Genomic DNA, 21,441 nt, shown 5'->3' on the forward strand with positions numbered 1-21,441 from the left:
TCTGGATCAGTGTCAATATCATCACCGCAAAAAGGGAAATGGTGTGACTGTGATCCTGATTTGTATACCCTTTACATTTACAGATCTCCTGGACCAAGGACTCAATAGACAATGTAAATTAAAGGAGTATTCAGGTTGTAAAGTTATCCCTTATCCACACGATAGGAGATAACAATTGGATTGGTTGGGGTCCTACCGCTGGGACCCCTACCAATAAAGAGGACGGGTATCCCTTACCCTCAGAGCATCCTGAAATGAACGGAGCAGCAGGTTGAGCATGCGCACTGCCTCTCCATTTTTCTCTGTGGGAGTTCCGGAAATAGCGGAATGCTGTACTGTAGGGAACGCCTGTAGAGCTGAATGGAGTGACCGTGCGCATGCTCAACCTGGTGCTCTGATGGGTACAGGGTACCAGTATTCATGATCAGATAGGGGGGAAATTTTATCAACTGGAATACTACTTTTAAATGAGACAGAGGACATTCATGACGAGTAATCTTTATAAGACGGGTTAATTCTTATTATAATTTACAAGCTAAATGGTGTTATCTGGTAAGAAAGGAGCAGGTGCAATTTATAAAGCGGTGTCTGTGTTTTACTCTGAGGAACAAGCTATATATATTGACTTGAAAGCTACCATCTCCATCCTCCGAGACACAAGCATGTTATTACTTGTTCAGTCAGGTATAAGGTTCAGTCACACTTAACAGAAGGATGAGGTAAGAGGAAAAATTGCATCACATTTAAATCTCATCGATGGTCCAGGTATGAGTTGAGCAGAACTGGTCATTTTCACCTTTTCAAGCATAAAGGAGAGTAAAGCTGACCATAGACATTAGGTAGAAGTTGGTTGATGCTTGAACAGCAGTTGAACAATCATCTGGAGAACAGTACACGGTCATACACATTTTCGCCCATATCGGCCATTACAGTTGTTCGAACTGGTCATACATGTTCAAAGAAACCGGGCAATGGACTAAAGATCTTTCTGGGAATGTTCTTTCAAAGAAAATATTAACCCCTTCTGGACCTCGGCTGTACATGTATGGCGGAAGTAAGGTCTTTAAAGATGGTGCCTACTCGCAGGCGGCATAACCACCGGGTTTCTGCTGTTTTAAACAGCAGAGTCCCAGGGTTAATGTCTGTGATCGGTGATAATGCTAGTCACAGACATTTAGCCTCTCAGATGCCGTGGTCAAATGTGAACACAGTATCTGAGAGTGCTAAAACCATAAGCTGTGCACTTCCCAGCCTGGGCCGCCTTCCTCTAGCTGAGATCGGGAAAGGCGATCCATACTAGTAGTAAACCTGAGCCTGTACAAGGCTTCAAGACCGATTACTAATACATTCCAGTGCTGACCTGTAGGTGACAGCACTGCATTGAAATATACAGATTCCTGTATTCTGTAATGGATAGATATCTAATGATTGCTTGCATGTTATAGTGACCTAGGGTGATTTAAAAAAAAAAGGTTTTACATATATATATATATATATAAAAAAAATATTTAGATGCCAGTCTTGATAAGGCCCTGCGTCGGCGGTGGATCCGCCAAAGTTATATAGAAGCATCGGCCTCTCCTTAACTACAGTGGATCCACAGCCGCTTCTAAATGTAAGACAACTGCCTAGCTGTCTCACATTAAGACCATTTTCTACACCTTTCTAGGCGTAGAAAATGGTAAATGAGATGGTGTGAGAGGGGAGAAGTCGCAGATTGCGGCACAACTAGCTGTTGCGCTGCAATTTGCGCCTGAAAAATGCCTAATATAGGTGTAGTTCAGTTTAATAACCCCCATTATTCCCATACAACGTAAGAAAAAAAATTCAAAATGGCTGATTCGCCACTATTTTGTTACTTCATCTCCCCACAAAATTGAATAAAAAGTGATCAGAAAGGTGTGCGTACTCCAAAATCAATCAGTTATTTTTTATCAATAAAAACTACAGATCCTCCCACAAAAAATGAGCCCTCATACAGCTTCGTAGACATAACTTTAAAAAAGGTTTGGGGTCAGAATTTGGCAATGAAAAGAAAAAAATTATTTTTTCCAAAGTTTAAATTTTTTTCAGTATTAAAACACAAGAAAACTATATAAATGTGACATCATTGTAATCGCACTGATCAGGAGAATGAAGGGCACAGGTCACTTTAACCACATAAAACTGTGGTGGAATGCATTTTTTTCCAATACCACCCAATTTGGATTTTTTTTCCTGCTTCCCACTACATTGTATTCATTAGTAAATGGTGCCACTAGAAAGTACAATTCATGCCGCAAAAAACAAGTCCCCATACAAGTATGTGAACAGAAAAATATAAAGGTGTTGAAAGGCACGGAGGACATAAAACCGAAAATGCAAAAGTGGAAAATCCCAAGGTCCCGAAAAGGTTAAAACATGGATGACTTCTTTTCCAACTGTAATGGTCTGTCACCAGTCGGCTAAAATGATTGTTGTTAAATTCCACTCAACAAACTTTTTTTTGTTGTTGAAATCATCTGTTTTGATCAACTTTAGTTTAATGTATATGGCCACCTCTAGGTCTCATGCACATGGTTGTTTTGCAGATCCATTTTGTACTACTATTATGCCTTTAGTTTGCTGTATCTCCATACGCCTCTAGTTTTGTGTTTTGTTGGATTCTGCATAAATCTGGCAGAATAATAGCATGACATGTTCCTTTGCATGTTGTATTATGGAGCTGTACTTCCCAAATACATTGGTTCTAGGAAAGAATATTTGCTTTTTACTGCCTCCTATGGAGTATGGTATAGTCTCATAAAGTCTGTCTGACTCCATGAATCTGAGTAAAACGAGGGGAAATATGTACTGCGTTTTTTTATATGTAATACTATGTAATATATAAAGCTGAGTGTGTGTGTGTGTGTATGTATATCCGCTAAAGGAATCCGCACCGTCGCATTTACAATCACGAAATTTGGCACACAGGTACATCAGGTGCCCGGAAAGGTTTTAGACCAGGTCTCAGCTCTCTAGGACGTACCGTTCCTGAGATATTCCAAAAAAATGCATTAGCCAATAGAAGCTTGGTCACATGACCCTTATCGGCCAATAGAAGCTCGCAGGCCATTAGCCTCCACATACACAGTTTTACTCCAGGTTTCCATAACAACCCAGCCATTTTTCTTCACTGCTGTAGGTGAGCTTTAAAGAAAAACTGTCACCAGGATAATCGCTATTGAAGTAAAGCCATGGCCTAATAGCACTTAGTACCTTATTTCCAGATGTACCTTTGTTCCAGCAGTAGAGGTTTTGTGTCCTCTGAAATTCCAGTTTATTTGGTATGCAAATGCTGGAGGCCAACAACTGGTGTTGGAATCACGGTGGGGCCCGGTGCAGTCACTGTATTTTTTTACACCGGGCCCCGCTCACAGCAGATGTAAAGTGTAGTCATGGGAGCTTTGTTAAAGTATCCCAATAATCTGCTGTAGCGCAATCCTCTGTAGTACTCACTATCAAACTACCGTAGCAGGCAGGCCGGCCGGCAGCTAAACGTCACTCACTCCGTCACGCGCCTGCTCCCCCCACTTTATTAATGAAGCAGGCGGAGCAGGCGCGTGAGGGAGTGAGTGACGTTACGCTGCCGGCTGGTCTGCCTGCTACGGTAGTTTGATAGTGAGTACTATAGAGGATTGCGCTACAGCAGATGATTGCGATACTTTAACAAATGTCCCATGACTACACTTTACATCCAAAGACTGCTGTGAGCGGGGCCTGGTGTAATAGAGTACAGTGACTGCACTGGGCCCTGCCGCGATTCCAACACCAGTTGCTGGCCTTCACCCCCTGTATTGGGGGTCACTATTTACACAGGGACACTGTTATGGGGGGGGGGGGGGAAATCTGTGGATGACACATATATAGCATAAGATGCTATATACAGTATGTGTCATCCACAGATCCCCCCCATAACAGTGTCATCCACAGATATACCCATAACAGTGTCATCCACAGATCCCCCATAACAGTGCGTCATCCACAGATCCCCTCCATACCAGTGTCACCCACAGATCCCCATAATAGTGTCAGCCACAGACCACCATTGGTTCAAAACCCACTAAAAGCACACCTTTTGGTTCAAAATATTTTTTTTCTTATTTTCCTCCTCAAAAACCTAGATGTGTCTTATCATCAGGTGTGTCTTATATAGCGAAAAATACGGTGTATAATAAATATATATACGGTGTAAAATAAATATATATACATTTTTTTTTTTAAAGATTTAAGAAGGTTGTCCCATTTCCACATTTATGTCATATTACTAGGATATGCCATTAATGTCTGCGGCCATTTTAAATAATTCCTATAATAACTAAATGTTCCAAATTATATTAGTTAAAACAAATAGGCAAATCAGCATATTGTGTAGCTCTAGAAGGCACATTCATATGTGTACAGTTTGGAACAAAGATGGGCTACTAGGTTGCTAAAAGTAGCGTTAATGACATGCGGTTGTCATTTTGAACCTACTATGTTAATGTGAAAATAAGTAGTGAAGCGTGTAAGACGTCTAAATATTGTTTGCTGAGTTGTAAATGTGAGTTTTATGTTCCAATGTTTGTCATTACTCATCATGCAACTGAATTCAACGAGTGAAACATGTTTACAACTTATGGCTGGCAAGTGCGTTCTGTCCTCTGTAAGAAGGTACAAGGAATCATCGTGTATGATGGGTACGTGTCACCGAGGTTCCTGGCCACGGTGAAGTAAGAGGCGGTTTTTATGTGTAAGCAGCAGTTGCTGTTTGACACCTTGGTACTTAGCATGGCTGTAATAGCTGATCTGGGACGGCTCTTACTGGGAGTAGTCAAAGTGCTGGGTGGGTGACTACTCCCCACGTTCCAGGCCGGGTTTTACCAGGCATAAAAACCAGCCAGCACTGCCAGGTGGAGAGGATTACCTCCGTCTGACAGTGGACCTTAGGAAGTCTGTGTGCTGGGATCTGGGGCCTGTGCTGGGCTAGACAGAGCGGAGACCCGGGTGTCAGGGGAACAGGCCGCCTAAAGCCTGTATTTTAACTTTCTGAAGCAGAACTGCCACCAAGGTGACTTTTGTTTTATTAACTTGCCATTGGGTGTGAAGTAACACCAACACTGCAAAAGTGATGTGTTTTTTTTTTACCTTATGTGTGAATAAACACTGAAGTTTCAATTACGAACTTGTATTTTGCCTCTGTACTGCACCCGCTTATCCTAACTACCAGAGCGAATCCCCACACCTCTTACACATGAATGCCATATGTGTGTATTTGGGCACCCATGCATTGATGAACAAAATACACACAAATACACATGCAATCAAGAGATCTACATAGATGTGCAGTAACACTATACATACACATATGTACACACAATACCTATAGATACACATATGGAGGAGATTTGTCAATGGTTTCATGAAGTCCATAATTCAAATGTGATAGTATTTATTGAAATAGAAAGTGTGACATGTTAAATTTTGCGCAACTTTGTGTGACATTTTAAACAATTTGGCCCAGATTTTCTAATCCTAAAGGTGACGTAACCTTAGACAGACTGTGTAGATACTAGATTTATCACAGAGGCCCAGGCTGGATGATAAATCTGCTGCAGGGATAGACACTTTTAGCTGACTCTATACCAACTATTAGTTGGCTCAGAAACAAGTTTTTAATACCACAATTGTGGTGCAATTCGGCACATTTTAGGACCTTTCCTGCTTGCCAGATGCACCAATTTGCACCACTTTTGAGCAGATTTTGGAGCAGACATATTATTAAATCTGGGCCTTTTTCTTTACACCACCTCATGGCTGATTTACTTTATATGTACTTTGTGGTGTAAAAAAAATTCTGCACAATGTTTAATACTGTTATCAACATTTTGCCACATTTTTTGGTCCCATTTGGCCACACACCTTTCTGTAGACTTTTTTTGTTTCTTTTTTTTACATTCTTTACACCTCCCTCAATAGACTTTTAATACATTTTTGTACTGTGATCTTTTTTTTTACAGTTTCATTTTGCTTAATAAATCTCCTCTATGTATGTATATACATAATGAACCTACAGACACAAACACATACATAAATGCCAGGGATACAATTGCATACTGATCAACTATATCATTAAAGCCACCAGGTGAAGTGAATATTTTTGATTATCTTATTACAATTGCATGCATTAGTCAGTTTTTAAAGTTGGTGTCAGGCAAACGGGCAAATGTAAGGAACGTGGTGACTTTGGGGTGCCTTGTAGGGTGTTCCTGGTATGCAGTGGTTAGTACCTACAAAAGTGGTCCCAAGAAGGACAACCTGTAAAATAATGGTATGGTTATGAATTCCTAAGATTCATTGATCTACAGCTAGGTCCATAAATATTGGGACATAGACACAATTCTAACATTTTTGGCTCTATACACCACCACAATGGATTTGAAATGAAACGAACAAGATGTGCTTTAACTGCAGACTGTCAGCTTTAAGTTGAGGGTATTCACATCCAAATCAGGTGAACGGTGTAGGAATTACAACAGTTTGCATATGTGCCTCCCACTTGTTAAGGGACCATAAGTAATGGGACAGAATAATAATCATAAATTAAACTTTCACTTTTTAATACTTGGTTGCAAATCCTTTGCAGTCAATTACAGCCTGAAGTCTGGAACGCATAGACATCACCATACGCTGGGTTTCATCCCTGGTGATGCTCTGCCAGGCCTCTACTGCAACTGTCTTCAGTTCCTGCTTGTTCTTCGGGCATTTTCCCTTCAGTTTTGTCTTTAGCAAGTGAAATGCATGCTTAATCGGATTCAGGTCAGGTGATTGACTTGGCCATTGCATAACATTCCACTTTTTTCCCTTAAAAAACTCTTTGGTTGCTTTTGCAGTATGCTTTGGGTCATTGTCCATCTGCACTGTGAAGCGCCGTCCAATGAGTTCTGAAGCATTTAGCTGAATATGAGCAGATAATATTGCCCGAAACACTTCAGAATTCATCCTGCTGCTTTTGTCAGCAGTCACATCATCAATAAATACAAGAGAACCAGTTCCATTGGCAGCCATACATGCCCACGCCATGACACTACCACCACCATGCTTCACTGATGAGGTAGTATGCTTAGGATCATGAGCAGTTCCTTTCCTTCTCCATACTCTTCTCTTCCCATCACTCTGGTACAAGTTGATCTTGGTCTCATCTGTCCATAGGATGTTGTTCCAGAGCTGTGAAGGCTTTTTTAGATGTCGTTTGGCAAACTAATCTGGCCTCCCTGTTTTTGAGGCTCACCAATGGTTTAAATCTTGTGGTAAATTCTCTGTATTCACTCTGGTGAAGTCTTCTCTTGATTGTTGACTTTGACACACATAGACCTACATCCTGGAGAGTGTTCTTGATCTGGCCAACTGTTGTGAAGGGTGTTTTCTTCACCAGGGAAAGAATTCTTTGGTCATCCACCACAGTTGTTTTCCGTGGTCTACCGGGTCTTTTGGTGTTGCTGAGCTCACCGGTGCATTCCTTCTTTTTAAGAATGTTCTAAACAGTTGTTTTGGCCACACCTAATGTTTTTGCTATCTCTCTGATGGGTTTGTTTTGTTTTTTTCAGCCTAATGATGGCTTGCTTCACTAATAGTGACAGCTCTTTGGATCTCATCTTGAGAGTTGACAGCAACAGATTCCAAATGCAAATAGCACACTTGAAATTAACTCTGGACCTTTTATCTGCTCATTGTAATTGGGATAATGAGGGAATAACACACACCTGGCCATGCAACAGCTGAGAAGCTAATTGTCCCATTACTTTTGGTTCCTTAATAAGTAGGAGGCACATATGCAAACTGTTGTAATTCCTACACCGTTCACCTGATTAGGATGTGAATACCCTCAAATTAAAGCTGACAGTCTGCAGTTAAAGCACATCTTGTTCGTTTCATTTCAAATCCATTGTGGTGGTGTATAGAGCCAAAAATGTTAGAATTGTGTCGATGTCCTAATATTTATGGACCTGACTGTATGTCCAATCCATGGAGGCTCCATATTGCAACTTTCAGAACTTAAGTACCTGCTGCTAACATCTTGGCGCCATATACCACAGGACACCTTCAGAGGTCTTATGGAGTCCATGTATCAATCAGTTAGAGCTGTTTTGGTGGCACGAGGGGGGGGGGCTACACCATATTATACAGGGGATTTTCATGTTCTGGCTGAGTGGTTTATATGCAGCTATGCTCAAGTTTTCTCCTGTCCAACATCCAGAGCTGAGGTATGGGTTGCTATCACTATGGCTGCCTTCAAACCAAGTGGAACCACTAACCTCCAAGCGCCATTATCAGGTCTGACATCTTAGTACAGTGTTTTATTGAGGTTTCTGGTTAATGCAGCACAAGAATGCCCCCTCCCAAAAAAGCAGGCTGTAATTTTATACTTGCGTAGAAGACTTTAGGCTACAGGTGTGTTAGTGTATTATGTAGGCCCTAAAGGTAACACTTGGCTACCTAAATTCTGTTGCCATAAATTTAATTGCTAGTGGATTTTGCTAGTAATTGCAGCTACCGGCCGGTTTTACAGAACCTTGGAGAGTACAGCATTCATACAGAAATGCACAAACGGGCTCAGGTGCTCACGGAGCTTTTAATGTTGACTTTTGCTGTACAGTACATGAGTAGTCTGTTATTCCCAGATGTGTTTTATGGAAAATGTTTGTTCAGATAGCTCATGATGTTAGAGTGGATTTATATCTGTTGACATGAGAAATGTGTGCATGCTCCAATTTTTTCAGCAGTTTTTTTTTTCTTAACAAATGCTTGAATGTTTGTTTTTTTGTATGTTCTCATGTGCTATCAGATGGTATTTTCTTGCATTTACAGAACACGTGATCTTAGTGACAATATACATCTGACGCACCCAGAAAATAAGGACTAGTTTCAGACTTCTGTGGTGTTTCAGAGGACCTCACTGTCTAATCTAGAAGGGGTTTGAATGCTAGTTTCTCTGGTGTTCTAGGGTAGTGAATGGGTTAAAGGGGTTATCTGGATTGTACTGCGATCCCGTGCAGCGACCACTTCCGTATTACATGGTATGCATTGGGCATATCATCCTAGCCTGAGGTTAGAACCCCACAGCACATGTGTGAGTCTAAATCTCTCGCCACAGTGCTAGCGAAAGATTCAGACTCACCCATGCACTGTGGATTCTAACCCTAGGCTAGGATCACATGCCCAATGTACATCATGGGATCGTGGTAGAACCTGGATAACACCTTTTAATACCTGTTTGGTGGTTTTCTCATTTCCCCAGGCTCCATTGATGTTGGCATTGTCCTGTTGTTATGTCAGGAAGCTGATATGCCGATCCCACTTTCTGCCCTATGCTGATCATTATCATCAGTGAGGGCAAGGAGAGAGGAGTATGTGGCTGTGATTTAATCATGACTGCTTTTTAATATGATCACTTTGGGTCATATACATAATACTTAATCACAATGATTGTACACTGTAGTTCTTTATCTGCATTATTGTCATTATTGAAGGGGTTCTCTGGGAGTAATACATTGATAATCTATCCTGGGTATATAAGTCATTAGCCTCAGATCGGTGGTGGTCTGATTTCCAAGACCCACGCTCATCAGCTTTGTAAGTGCTTTGTCTTCTTTCTAGGCCATGTGATGCCACGTTCCTCAGTCACATGGCCATCAGTCATAATGCAACTGGGCTGCGCCTAGGCCATGTGACCGATGAAGGTGGCATCACGTGGCCTAGGCGCAGCTTAGTCACATTAGTGAATGGGGCTTAGCTGCAATACCAACACTGCTGCTATACTATGGCGGTGCTGTGCTTGGTAAGCTGCAAGGAGGCCGCGGCACTCATGGAACCACTGCGGCCTCCTCAAACAGCTGATTCTGTGGACTCCTGCTGATCTCATATTGATGACCTCTCCTGAGGATGAGACAAGGAAGGTAGGACAGCACGCCTAGTTTAGTGAGCAATGGGTGCACATCCCCCAGGGAGTGGTAAGCTTCCCCACATAGATCAGATGATCAGCAAAAAGTAAAAAAAAAAAAGTAGATGAAGGCAGCACGTCGTCAAGTGAAGATTTATTCCAGATGCAACGTTTTGGTTATTTTTCTTAGAGCCTTTTCTCAAGCCTTAAAAAGAGGCTCAAATAGGCAAAATGTTGCATCTGAAATAAATCTTCACTTGAGGACGTGCTGTCTCCATCTACTTTTTTCTACTCTTCTGAGGAGGGGTCATCAATATGTAAATCCCAGTGAATTCCTTTAAAGATTATTTTATATTGGTCTTGAGCGAATCAAAGTATTCGAAGTGGACTTCGATCTGAATTTGAGGGAAAATTCGATACGCTGAGCCGAAATTTCCTCGTGCTTTGTGGTAACTAATCAATTTTCCCTGAAATGGCGTTAAAAAAATAATAATAATATTCACCTAATCCATTTGAGCACAAAGAGGCCACCGTGGCCATCTTGATTGCAGAACCTGATCAGTTGTTAAAGTACCTGTAGCACTCCCGCAAAAATTTTACGTGATGTAATCTGTAATGAAGGTAATCTCCTCACCAGTGACTGCATTTGTGAGTTACAACCTTCCTTCTGATCCTTTGACGAATCGCCGTACATCATTCAAACAAAGTTTTGAATGAATCAACTTCGGATCTAGGATTCGCTCAACACTGCTGGCTGATAAATCTGGTGCACCTTTGCATTGTCTAAGTTATCACCACCTGTTAGGTCGCTTAGTCTACTTTCACACTTGTGTTAGGAGCGGATCAGTCTGGTGTCTGTACAGACGGATCCGCTCCTATAATGCAAACGCTTGCATCCGTTCAGAACGGATCCGTTTGCATAACTGTTCATTTCAGATCTGATTTTTCACTTCGGAAAACTCAGATCCGACAGTATATTCTAAACACAGAAGCGTTCCCATGGTGATGGGGACGCTTCAAGTTAGAATATACTGAGAACTGTGTACATGACTGTAGATGCTGCCAGGCAGCAGGGGGCAGACCCCCCCCCCTCCTGTATTTAACTTATTGGTGGCCAGTGCGGCCCCCCTCCCTCCCCAGTATTAATTGTAACCAGTGTGGCCCCCCTCCCTCTATATTCATCGGTGGCCAGTGCGGATTCCCAGTATAAAAAATATGACCAGTGCGGCCTCCCCCTCCCTCCCTCCCCAGTATTAAATATGACCAGTGCGGCCTCCCCCTCCCTCTATATTTATTGGTGGCCACTGCGGATTCCAAGTATGGCCTCCCCAGTGCGGCCTCCCCTCTCCCCCCCCCCTAATTAAAATCACACACCCCCCCCCCCATCATTGGTGGCAGCGGAGAGTACCGATCGGAGTCCCAGTTTAAATCGCTGGGGCTCCGATCGGTTACCATGGCAACCAAGACGCTATTGCAGTCTTGGCTGCCATGGTTACTTAGCAATAAATACAAGCATTATACTTACCTGAAGAGCTGCGATGTGTGTCCGGCCGGGAGCTCCTCCTACTGGTAAGTGACAGGTCTGTGCTATAAGCAATGCGCCGCACAGACCTGTCACTTACCAGTAGGAGGAGCTCCCGGCCGGACACAGACATCGCAGCTCTTCAGGTAAGTATAATGCTTGTATTTATTGCTAAGTAACCATGGCAGCCAAGACTGCAATAGCGTCTTGGTTGCCATGGTAACCGATCGGAGCCCCAGCGATTTAAACTGGGACTCCGATCGGTACTCTCCGCTGCCACCAATGATGGGGGGGGGGGGGATTGTGTGTGTGTGATTTTAATTAGGGGGGGGGAGAGGGGAGGCCGCACTGGGGAGGCCATACTTGGAATCCGCACTGGCCACCAATAAATATAGAGGGAGGGGGAGGCCGCACTGGTCATATTTAATACTGGGGAGGGAGGGGGAGGCCGCACTGGTCATATTTAATACTGGGAATCCGCACTGGCCACCGATAAATATAGACGGAGGGGGGCCGCACTGGTTACAATTAATACTGGGGAGGGAGGGGGGCCGCACTGGCCACCAATAAGTTAATTACAGGAGGGGGGGGGGGGGTCTGGCCCCTGCTGCCTGGCAGCATCTGCCAGGCAGCAGGGGGCAGTCATGTACACCGTTCTCAGTATATTCTAACATGAAGCGTCCCCATCACCATGGGAACGCCTCTGTGTTAGAATATACTGTCGGATCTGAGTTTTACGATATAACTCAAATCCGATGGTATATTCTAACATAGAGGCGTTCCCATGGTGATGGGGACGCTTCAAGTTAAAATATACCATCGGATCGGAGAAAACTCCGATCTGATGGTATATTAATAGGGACTCCTGACTTTACATTGAAAGTCAATGGGGGACGGATCCGTTTGAAATTGCACCATATTGTGTCAACGTCAAACGGATCCGTCCCCATTGACTTGCATTGTAAGTCTGGACGGATCCGTTTGGCTCCGCACGGCCAGGCGGACACGAAAACGCTGCAAGCTGCGTTCGGGTGTCCGCCTGCTGAGCGGAGCGGAGGCCAAACGGAGCCAAACTGATGCATTCTGAGCGGATCCGCATCCATTCAGAATGCATTGGGGCTGTACGGATCCGTTCGGGGCCGCTTGTGAGAGCCTTCAAACGGAACTCACAAGCGGAGCCCCGAACGCTAGTGTGAAAGTAGCCTTACATTGTGCCAGAATTGTGTGCCTTAATTTTAGCCCACCCCTTTTCAGTAGATGGCAAAAAAGTGTCTGTACCACTTAATATGTGTGATGCACGACCTCTGCACCAAACTTCTGGCTCCGTTTGGGTCACTATTCTGGAACATTTGCATTAGTAAATCCAACTATGTTGTGTGAATTCTACCACTCAGCTGAAAGGTCAGATTTTTATTTTATTTTTTTCAAGATTTACCAAGATGATTAGTTAGTTGCTAAAGAGTGACTGTCTGCTTTTATGTTTCATTGGGGAAGGGGTGTGCTACCTTACATCAGTACCTGATGCAGAGATTAGATGTGATCCAACCCCTGGCATTCATTTTTTAAATTCTTATTTATACTCAAAATTATGCCTGAAGAAAGGAGAATTAAATCGGGTTTCCCTCCCTTTTTCCCCTCGAGTGATAGATTTCATCCACTTCTCTGTAGAATTCATGAAATCAGTCCCTGGTTTAATCTTCATAACATTTACTGAGTCCTGACATTACAGGAAATAGTACTTCGACAAGTTACACATGTTCTCAATGACAAATCATATTTTAACTTTCATACAGGTGCAATGTTTTTTAGATTTCATACTTACTGGTATGTTACACAAAAGGTGACGATAGTACCTATCCATTTAGATTAGGTAACATAGCCTTCCAGAATAGTAGAACATACGTCAAAGCTGCTCAAGATTGATTCTCCTAATTATGGAAAGAAAGGTCAAAATCTTTAGGGATATTTGGAACATATTTTACAGGTCTTAACATATAGCTTTCCTTTGACTTCAGTTTGAACTTTGCATTTGTAGGCCTTTGGTTATGTTCCAAGCTGGGTGCCTAGCCACATCTGGACAAAATATTTGGAAAGGGTAACCTATACTTTTTCACAACGGAAGATATTGGACATCTTGTGGTCATGTACAATATAATCAGCCGACTTTGGGATTTAGATAGATATCTTTAGAATAAATCATGCATTTAGTTCTTGCATTCAGCTCTGTACTTCTGTAACATTATATACTTTGCCTTGTTTTGTTTGGTAGAGAGTCTATCATTTAAAGGCTGATTTATCTCCTCTCTTGTCATTACTTCAGTTACAGCACTCCTTTATGTTATGACACACCATAAAAATATATTTCGACAAATTGCCACCGCTTGTCTTGTCATTTTGAAAATTTTATTTAGCAAGCGCACTAGTAATTTATCATATAATGCTTCACGGCATAGAGCTTAACCGTCTTTTTCAGCAAATGTCACAAACTGATGTAGTATATACATAAAACGTTATGATTTTAACATTTCATTTTCATGTAAATGTGAGCTAATACTATAAAAGATTATTGATGCTTTCTGCAGAGCTGGTTATCATTTTTTTTCCTTTAGGAAAAGCCTACACAGGATCTCAATTCTAATAAGTGATTGCACACTGATTTGATTATCTTTTAAGGATCAGAACTCTGGGATCGCCTAGGATCACCTGAATTAAGGAGCAGACGCCTTACTAACTTTTTTAATGTTCCTTAATGAATGCTGCTATGCCTTTAAAGGTTGGCCATTAAGGGGCCATGTTCTACTAGATTCCCCACCCCCCTTTTGATTTGGTCAATGTGTATTTCATGGATGCAATTGGTTTTTAAGGGAAACCTTATAATCAGCCATGGAAACCTAGAAGGAGCTCTGAGCTGTCCTTAGAGATAGCCTGTTAGGGGATACAAAGTGTTGTCCTAACAGGTTGTGTGACAAAGACACTGATGTAATGTACTACCATACAAATAAAGTTTCATTTCACGTTATTTTAAACTGCATTTTAAAGGATGTTATAAAAGCTCCTGTAGATGTATTTTTTTTTCTTTTACTGTATGTTGCTTCAATGACTTGCATCACGATAGTGATCAGATAGGTTGCGAATTGCTCCTTGCATAGGCAGATGTATTCGCAGAAACACTTATCAATCTAATGCAAAAAAAAAGTAAAAAACATACTAATTTTTTTATTCCTGGATTTTATTTTGCATAGTTGTAAAAACACTGGTAGACTCGCAAAGTATTCGTGACATATACACTCCTTAACATTTGAAATTGTAACACCAAGAAGGAAAAGTCATGAACGTATGCAAATCACGGGATTGATAGACATGTTAAGTGTGCAAAAGATATACAAATGATAAAAAACGGAAGCAAAAATTCCAATTTATTCAGTATTGAATATGAGCGTCACATGCGGAAAAACACGCACTTGCACACCTTGGCATGCTATCATTGAGGTTATTTATGGTTGAGGAATGTTCTTGCTGAATGCACTTGGGCATACAATTCATCAAGATCTGCTGCTGGCAGCTTCCTTTTCAATTGCCGACCAGTGATGTCCCCGATGTGCTCGATTGGAGACAAGACTGGAGGCTCTGCAGGCCATGATGATAGCACCTTTAGGTCACACAGGCTGCTTATTGTAGAACGAGCAATATGCCACCTGGTGTTATCCTGTTGAAAAACTGCTCCTGGGGGGACACTTTGGGGAAATTGCCATATCACTGGTCCCATGACCCATTTAAGGTAATGCTGAGCTGTTCGTTTACCTGAAATTAAGACTAGACAGGTCCAGCCACAGTACGTTATACCACACCACACTGTAATCAGTGAGTAGGACTGTTGTGACATTCCCTTGTGAAGGCCTTTTCGTTGCTTTACCCATGTGGTCTCCAGACCAGTCTTGGATAATCATTGCATACAGGACAAATGCAGGACCAATTGCTTAGAAGCATAGACCTCCATTTCAGCCTCCAATGCCTTCTTGTTGTGCACCATGATGACCTTTGAGAGCAGTGGAGTGAGGTCAATGGAACACCTGTAGCTGGACCTCTGACTCATAGTCCAGTGTCATGTAAACGCCTTCTGATGGTTTGTGTAGACAGCGTTTGCTGCCCTAGGTTTGGAATGCGATGTCCAATTTAAATTGTAGTACAGAATGGACCACTACACACCATTCTTCTAATCTGTCCGTGCAGAGGTTTTTCGGTGTGCGCTTCTTGCTGTTATTCCAGTTCGTTGTCGTTCTCCCAACCAGGGGGACACACATTGAACAGTGATAAAACGAGGTCTCTCAGGCTTCATCTGATTTATGAGGTTTCATGTGGCTGCAAAACTTTGCTTTCAAGCGGGCCTTTATGCCTCTCTCACATGCCACAGATTGGAGCTAGGTTCTTGAACAATTGATCATCTGTAGATCTTAGCGAAACCTGCTACTTGAATTCGCCAAACCTTATGGCTTGTCCTTCTTGGTGTTGCAAATTCAATGTTGAGGAGTGTATGAATACTTTTTATGATGTATGTGATAAATAGAGGCCTATTTCAGTATATATTGAGTGATTTATGTATGCTATACTATATTTCACCATTATAAAATATTGTTTCCTCCTCGCTGTTTTGTCTGGTCATGCATGTGGAATATGCATTCCATTTGGAGGAAATCCGTTTATCACTTGAATGTTAAAAAACTGGCCCTTTGCAAGTGGTAATGAAGATGTTTCCTGGAAATGTAGACACTCAGACAGTATGACACTTCCACCTCAGGGGTCCAGAAGCTTTTCAGATAGACTACCAGAATATGAAGAAAATATATCATAAGCTGTAACTCCTCACTGGTACAACTCGCCTACTAATCATAATAATAATTGAATGCCATATAATGTGGGCATTGCAGGGAGTCCAAACATCCCACCCCTGACAGCCAACATTCACACATATCACACACCGTCTAGTACCCCTACAGCTGTCATATTTGGTATCGGAACGTCTGAGGGAATATGAATTATTAAAACATGGCGGAGCCTCAATATCTATTAGGGTGGACGGGAAGATATGTTTTATTAATATTTTATGCTTGCCAGCCGAGGGATAGAGGTGGAGCATGCACCCATAGTGAAGGCTAGGCCAAGGATGGGTGCAAGATTCTCAGCTCCACCCTATGCTGAAGGGGGATACAAATTTGGGATTTGGAACCTTTTATAGACACAATTTTGGGATCCAATCAACATTGGGTTGTGTTCCACGTCCTCCTGTCCCCAGAACCAGAATGGACTCTTATTGCACAATTTCTGTTCTGTTTTTATCCTTTTATCTTTGTGTTTTGTGTGCGCGTTTGTCTCTTATTTCTTGACATTTTTATAACAAAGTACTGTATCCTTTTTAGTACATTAAAGCACATATTTAATGGTTTTGCCTGGGGGAATGAGCCCAGTAACTCATTTTTTAAGTGTATGAGTGCAGTTTGCATTACTGTGTATTTGCTATACGTGTGGCCTGTGCCACTGTGAGCCTGCTTGCGAGTGGGTCGCTGTGGGGTTTTCTATGAGCCCCTAAACAATTGGTATATTAATTTAAATGTCATAGATGGTGGCAGCGTGTTGGGGTGCATGAAAGGCTGTGTCGGGGTGAGATTGAGGCTCAATCCGAGGCCTGTGTGTAGGGGCGCGAGAGATTGAGTGCGTGAAATAGATCGACCCTTAGCAGTCGCACCCGGGTCACGCAACAGGGTGATTCCTGTACGTGACGTGATGTAGATTTTCTTTTCCCAACAGTGACATTTTAAAAGCCTTAATAGATTATATAATCCATGTCAATTTCTGGGATACATTGATCAATACTGTTGCAGAAACTGGTCTGGTCAGTATGTAATAATAATCATTATGTGACCTAATGTTGCTTGGCTCATAATTCATACTGTATATAGAATGCACCATATGCTGCATTATTGGTCTGCTGCTGAGGCTAGCTAGTCAAATGCTGATACCTCAATAGGCTGTAGTTCTGAGACTTATCACATGCATTCCACGTTTCACTTCTGGTTTTTGGCAGAGATGTATTTTGAACATTTTAGGATGACTTGAAGATGCACCGTATTAAATAACAAAGTTCTGGAAATCACTGTATTTACTGTGCAGTTGTTCACACTAACAGTTTTGCAGTCCTACATTTATTTTGGTAATACAAGCTGAACCATAAATCTTGGGAAAGATGAGGAAATGAGTTTATATAGCCTAAGATCACAATCTGCTGTAAGCCTTGCCATGAATGCTCTGGGTCTTATCAGCTGTCTGACTCGATGAATAGACAAAGTGTAGGCCAAATAGTAAAAGTGAGAAATGTTGTACCGCACTTGTCTAGGTTAGACAGGCTGGCTGTCATCTCATTGCACTCATCTGTTATTTATTTTTAATATTTTATTTTTTTTGTGTGTGTTTTAGGCATTTTGCGGAACGGAATTGCGGACCCGTTTATTTCTATGGGGCCGCACGATGTGGTCCGCAAAGAATATGTCCTATGTGTGGTCCGCAAAATGCGTAACGCACATTGCAGGTGTCCGTGTTTTGCGGATCCGTGGATCCGCAAAGCACACTACGGACGTGTGAATGGGGCCTAACGGTTATTTTCACTGTGTCTAGGGGTGTTTGCGTGACCCTTAGTTTCTGCAATGTTGTTACCTTCTTTTTGGGGAACAAAACCTATACCGTTGAGCTTACTTCAATGGCATTCTGTGAAGACTCCAAAGCACAAATGGGTCACCCTAAACTTCTTTGAGGGGAGGCCACATATACAGTACCTGACGCTTGCTAGGCCTTTTGGGTGGAAGCGTTAGAAAGTCCTTTTTGAGAGGGTTTTTTTTTTGGGGGGGGGGGGGGGGGTTATAAAAGACGTCATTTGGGTTATAAGATGTCATACAAGGACAACATCTGCATGGAGTTTGTATGTTTTCCCCGTGCTTGCGTGGGTTTCCTCCGGGTACTCCGGTTTCCTCCCACACTCCAAAGACATACTAATAGGAAACTTAGATTGTGAGCCCCATTAGGGACAGCATGATGCTAATGTCTGTAAAGCGCTGCGGAATAGGTCAGTGCTATATAAGTGCATAAAATAAATACACCTACTGTGGAAAATATCTGCATCAGATCTGCATATAATTTGACTTCAGGGATGGTTTTCAAATCTGTAGCATGTCAATTTTATGATGCAGATTTCTACTACAAATTTGGCAATACATAGGGTGAGTCTATGGAAAATATACGATTTAAATGACAAAAATAGGTGGTCTCAAAAGGCAGAAAATGCTCAACCCCAAATGGACTTGTGCGTTTATGCTCGGGGGAGCAGATACTGCGCGTGTGGTCTGTTTCTAAGGACAATCCCCAGCAAAAAATGCATACAGTGGAGGAGGCCTGCAGCAGACCACAAGTGCCACAGAGACATACTACACCAGATGGTAAAATGTGCGGATGTGGAATGATATATGGAATAAATAGTTACAAGAATTCTTGTAACTATTGATTCTATGGCAAACCTGCAGCAAAATCTGCCTGTAACTCATGTGGATTTTGCTATGAATTTGTTGTGGATCTTCTGCTATAAAATGTCTCGTATGGATGGAACCCTTGAACATGTATAATGTAAAGGGTTGACCACTTTCTGCCTCTTCATCAATGTGCCACCTTGGAGTGAACACTTGGAAAGATTGTCAAATTTATGAAGTGCAACTTTTTAAAAAGTCGCAACTTCGTGCCAGGCATCCACCAGGTTAACTTTTACTGAAATACGAAGCAAGCACATTGCACTTGCTCCAAATTTATGATTACCATGCACCGTTTTTATTTACTTTTATTTTGTGAATTAGGTTCATGATTACAGTCTTATCATCCACATTATTTTACATTTTACGTTCGCTATATAGATTACCTAATTCTTCTAGAGATTACCGGTAAATCCTGTTTATTTGCATTAGAAAAGCAGCTGAACAAAATGTAACAGCTTATTTTTCATACAAAAATATCTTGGTTTATTACCAAATTATTTTTTTTGTATTATAAGAAAATTTTAGTTTTTTTGGTTACTCAAAAGCACTTTATTGCTTATTATGTGATGCACTATAAAGAGGGGGCGGAGTGTTTTTATTGGTAGCATCTCTCTATGAGATTTTACATATTTCATAGGTTTTATGAAAATAAATAAATCTATAACAACATTTTGTTTCAAAGTGAAATAATATTTGTTTTGTGTGCTTTACAGTCATTCTTATTATTTTAAATATTTTTTTTTGTAGTCTGTGGCAAAGACTGGCCGGTTACTCATCAGTCACGAGGCTCCACTCACAGGAGGCTTTGCATCGGAGATTAGTTCTACAGTACAAGTACGTTTTCACATTTAATTTTTTTTAACAGTTGTATCTTTAATTGTAATATTTGCTGAATGTGTGTTCATAGGAGCCTTACAGGTACATTATAAGGAGAATTGCAAGTTACCTATTACTTTACGAATTACAGTATTGTAACACTAAAAATTCTAAAGGAACCATGTTTGTGTTGTTTTTATTATATTATAGTGAGCTTAGAAGTTCGAGAAAAAATAGATTTAACATGATGGTGCAAAAAGAGAGTTTTCTAAACTCTGATAAGATATATACAAAGACAAAGATTAAGTAAAGTAACAGTCATGAAAATCGTCAACAAATGGGCCAGCTCATCTATCAGTGCCCAACATGGCACGTGGCCGACGCCACCAAAAAGAGATGATGGTTGCAAGACATCTTACCTTGATGATGTCTTTAATAGAACTAAGCTCTCCGATCCAAAACTATGGGGGAGATTTATCAAAATAGTGTTACGTAGCACTGGCTTAGTTGCCCATAGCAACCAGATTCCACCTTTTATTTTTCACAGCTTCTTTGGAAAATGAAAGGTGGAATCTGATTGGTTGCTATGGACAACTAAGCCAGCTCTACTTGACACCACTTGAATCTCCCCCTATGTGTTTTGTCCTCTTCTGACCCCTCCTTGCCCCAACTAAAGGTCTCTAACCGTTTTCTTTAGAAATAATTAACTTCTTAGTGACCACCAATACACCTTTTTACGGTGGTCAATAAGGGTCCTCAGGGTGGGCCGCCGCCTTTTTTGCGGCCTAAGCGCTGCACGGGTCCTGCGAGAGCGGGGCTCGGCTCTCACATGAGGAGTGCCGATCCGGGCTGTTTAACCCTTAAAATGCCATGGTCAATTGCACCCGACGCGTGTAAGCGGTGACAGAGGGAGCCGACTTCCACTGTCTCCTATCTGTACCCCACAAATGCTAACGCGGGGTGCCGATTTGTAAAAATGCTGGCTAGGAACTGGTAGAGGCCCCAAGCCTGACTTGAGTGTTTTCCAGCAGGCTGTCCCTCTCTGGCGCAACCTGCTGTTCTGTGTTAGTATAGCACTGACATTAAAATTCAATGCACTATAGGGATAGTGCATTGTATTTTAAAAACGATCTAAATATTGCCTGTTATAGTCCCCTTGTGGGACTATTACATGTAAAAAAATAAAATAAAAAATGTATTAAATAAAAAAAATCCAATTAAAAAATATGCTTTTTTTCCCCTATTGAAAATACACTTTTCGATGAAAAAAATTGCAAAAGTAAAATCTCCCCCATGTTTTGTATCGCCTTGTCTAAATATCATGGAAATTATCTCCTATGGTGAACACCGTAAAACAAAAAAATAAAAATGGCCGAATTTCTCATTTATTCTTAGTCACCATCGAAAATATGTTTATAACAATCATAACATAAAGTGTAATTTAGCCCAAAATGATACCAATGAAAACTACAAGTCGTCCCGCAAAAATCAAGCCCTCACACAACTGCATAGAAAGAAAAAGATAAAAGGTTATGGTTCTTGGGACACGGCGATGCAAAATGATTAATTATTGCACAAAAGTAGTAAAACGTAAAAAA

The 21,441-nt window shown here is 41.5% G+C and overlaps 1 protein-coding gene across 1 annotated transcript in view; it reads left to right on the forward strand.

The window, feature by feature from the left end:
• Nucleotides 1–21,441, forward strand: part of BCKDHB (branched chain keto acid dehydrogenase E1 subunit beta) — a 241,806-nt gene that overhangs the window by 141,030 nt on the left and 79,335 nt on the right. The window contains exon 9 of the mRNA XM_040428690.1: nucleotides 19,775–19,861. Within this exon, the coding sequence (XP_040284624.1) occupies nucleotides 19,775–19,861 (87 nt within the window). The remainder of the gene's footprint in view (nucleotides 1–19,774; nucleotides 19,862–21,441) is intronic.

The sequence above is a fragment of the Bufo bufo genome, chromosome 4 (genome assembly GCF_905171765.1).
Source record: "Bufo bufo chromosome 4, aBufBuf1.1, whole genome shotgun sequence".
Lineage (NCBI taxonomy): Eukaryota > Metazoa > Chordata > Amphibia > Anura > Bufonidae > Bufo > Bufo bufo.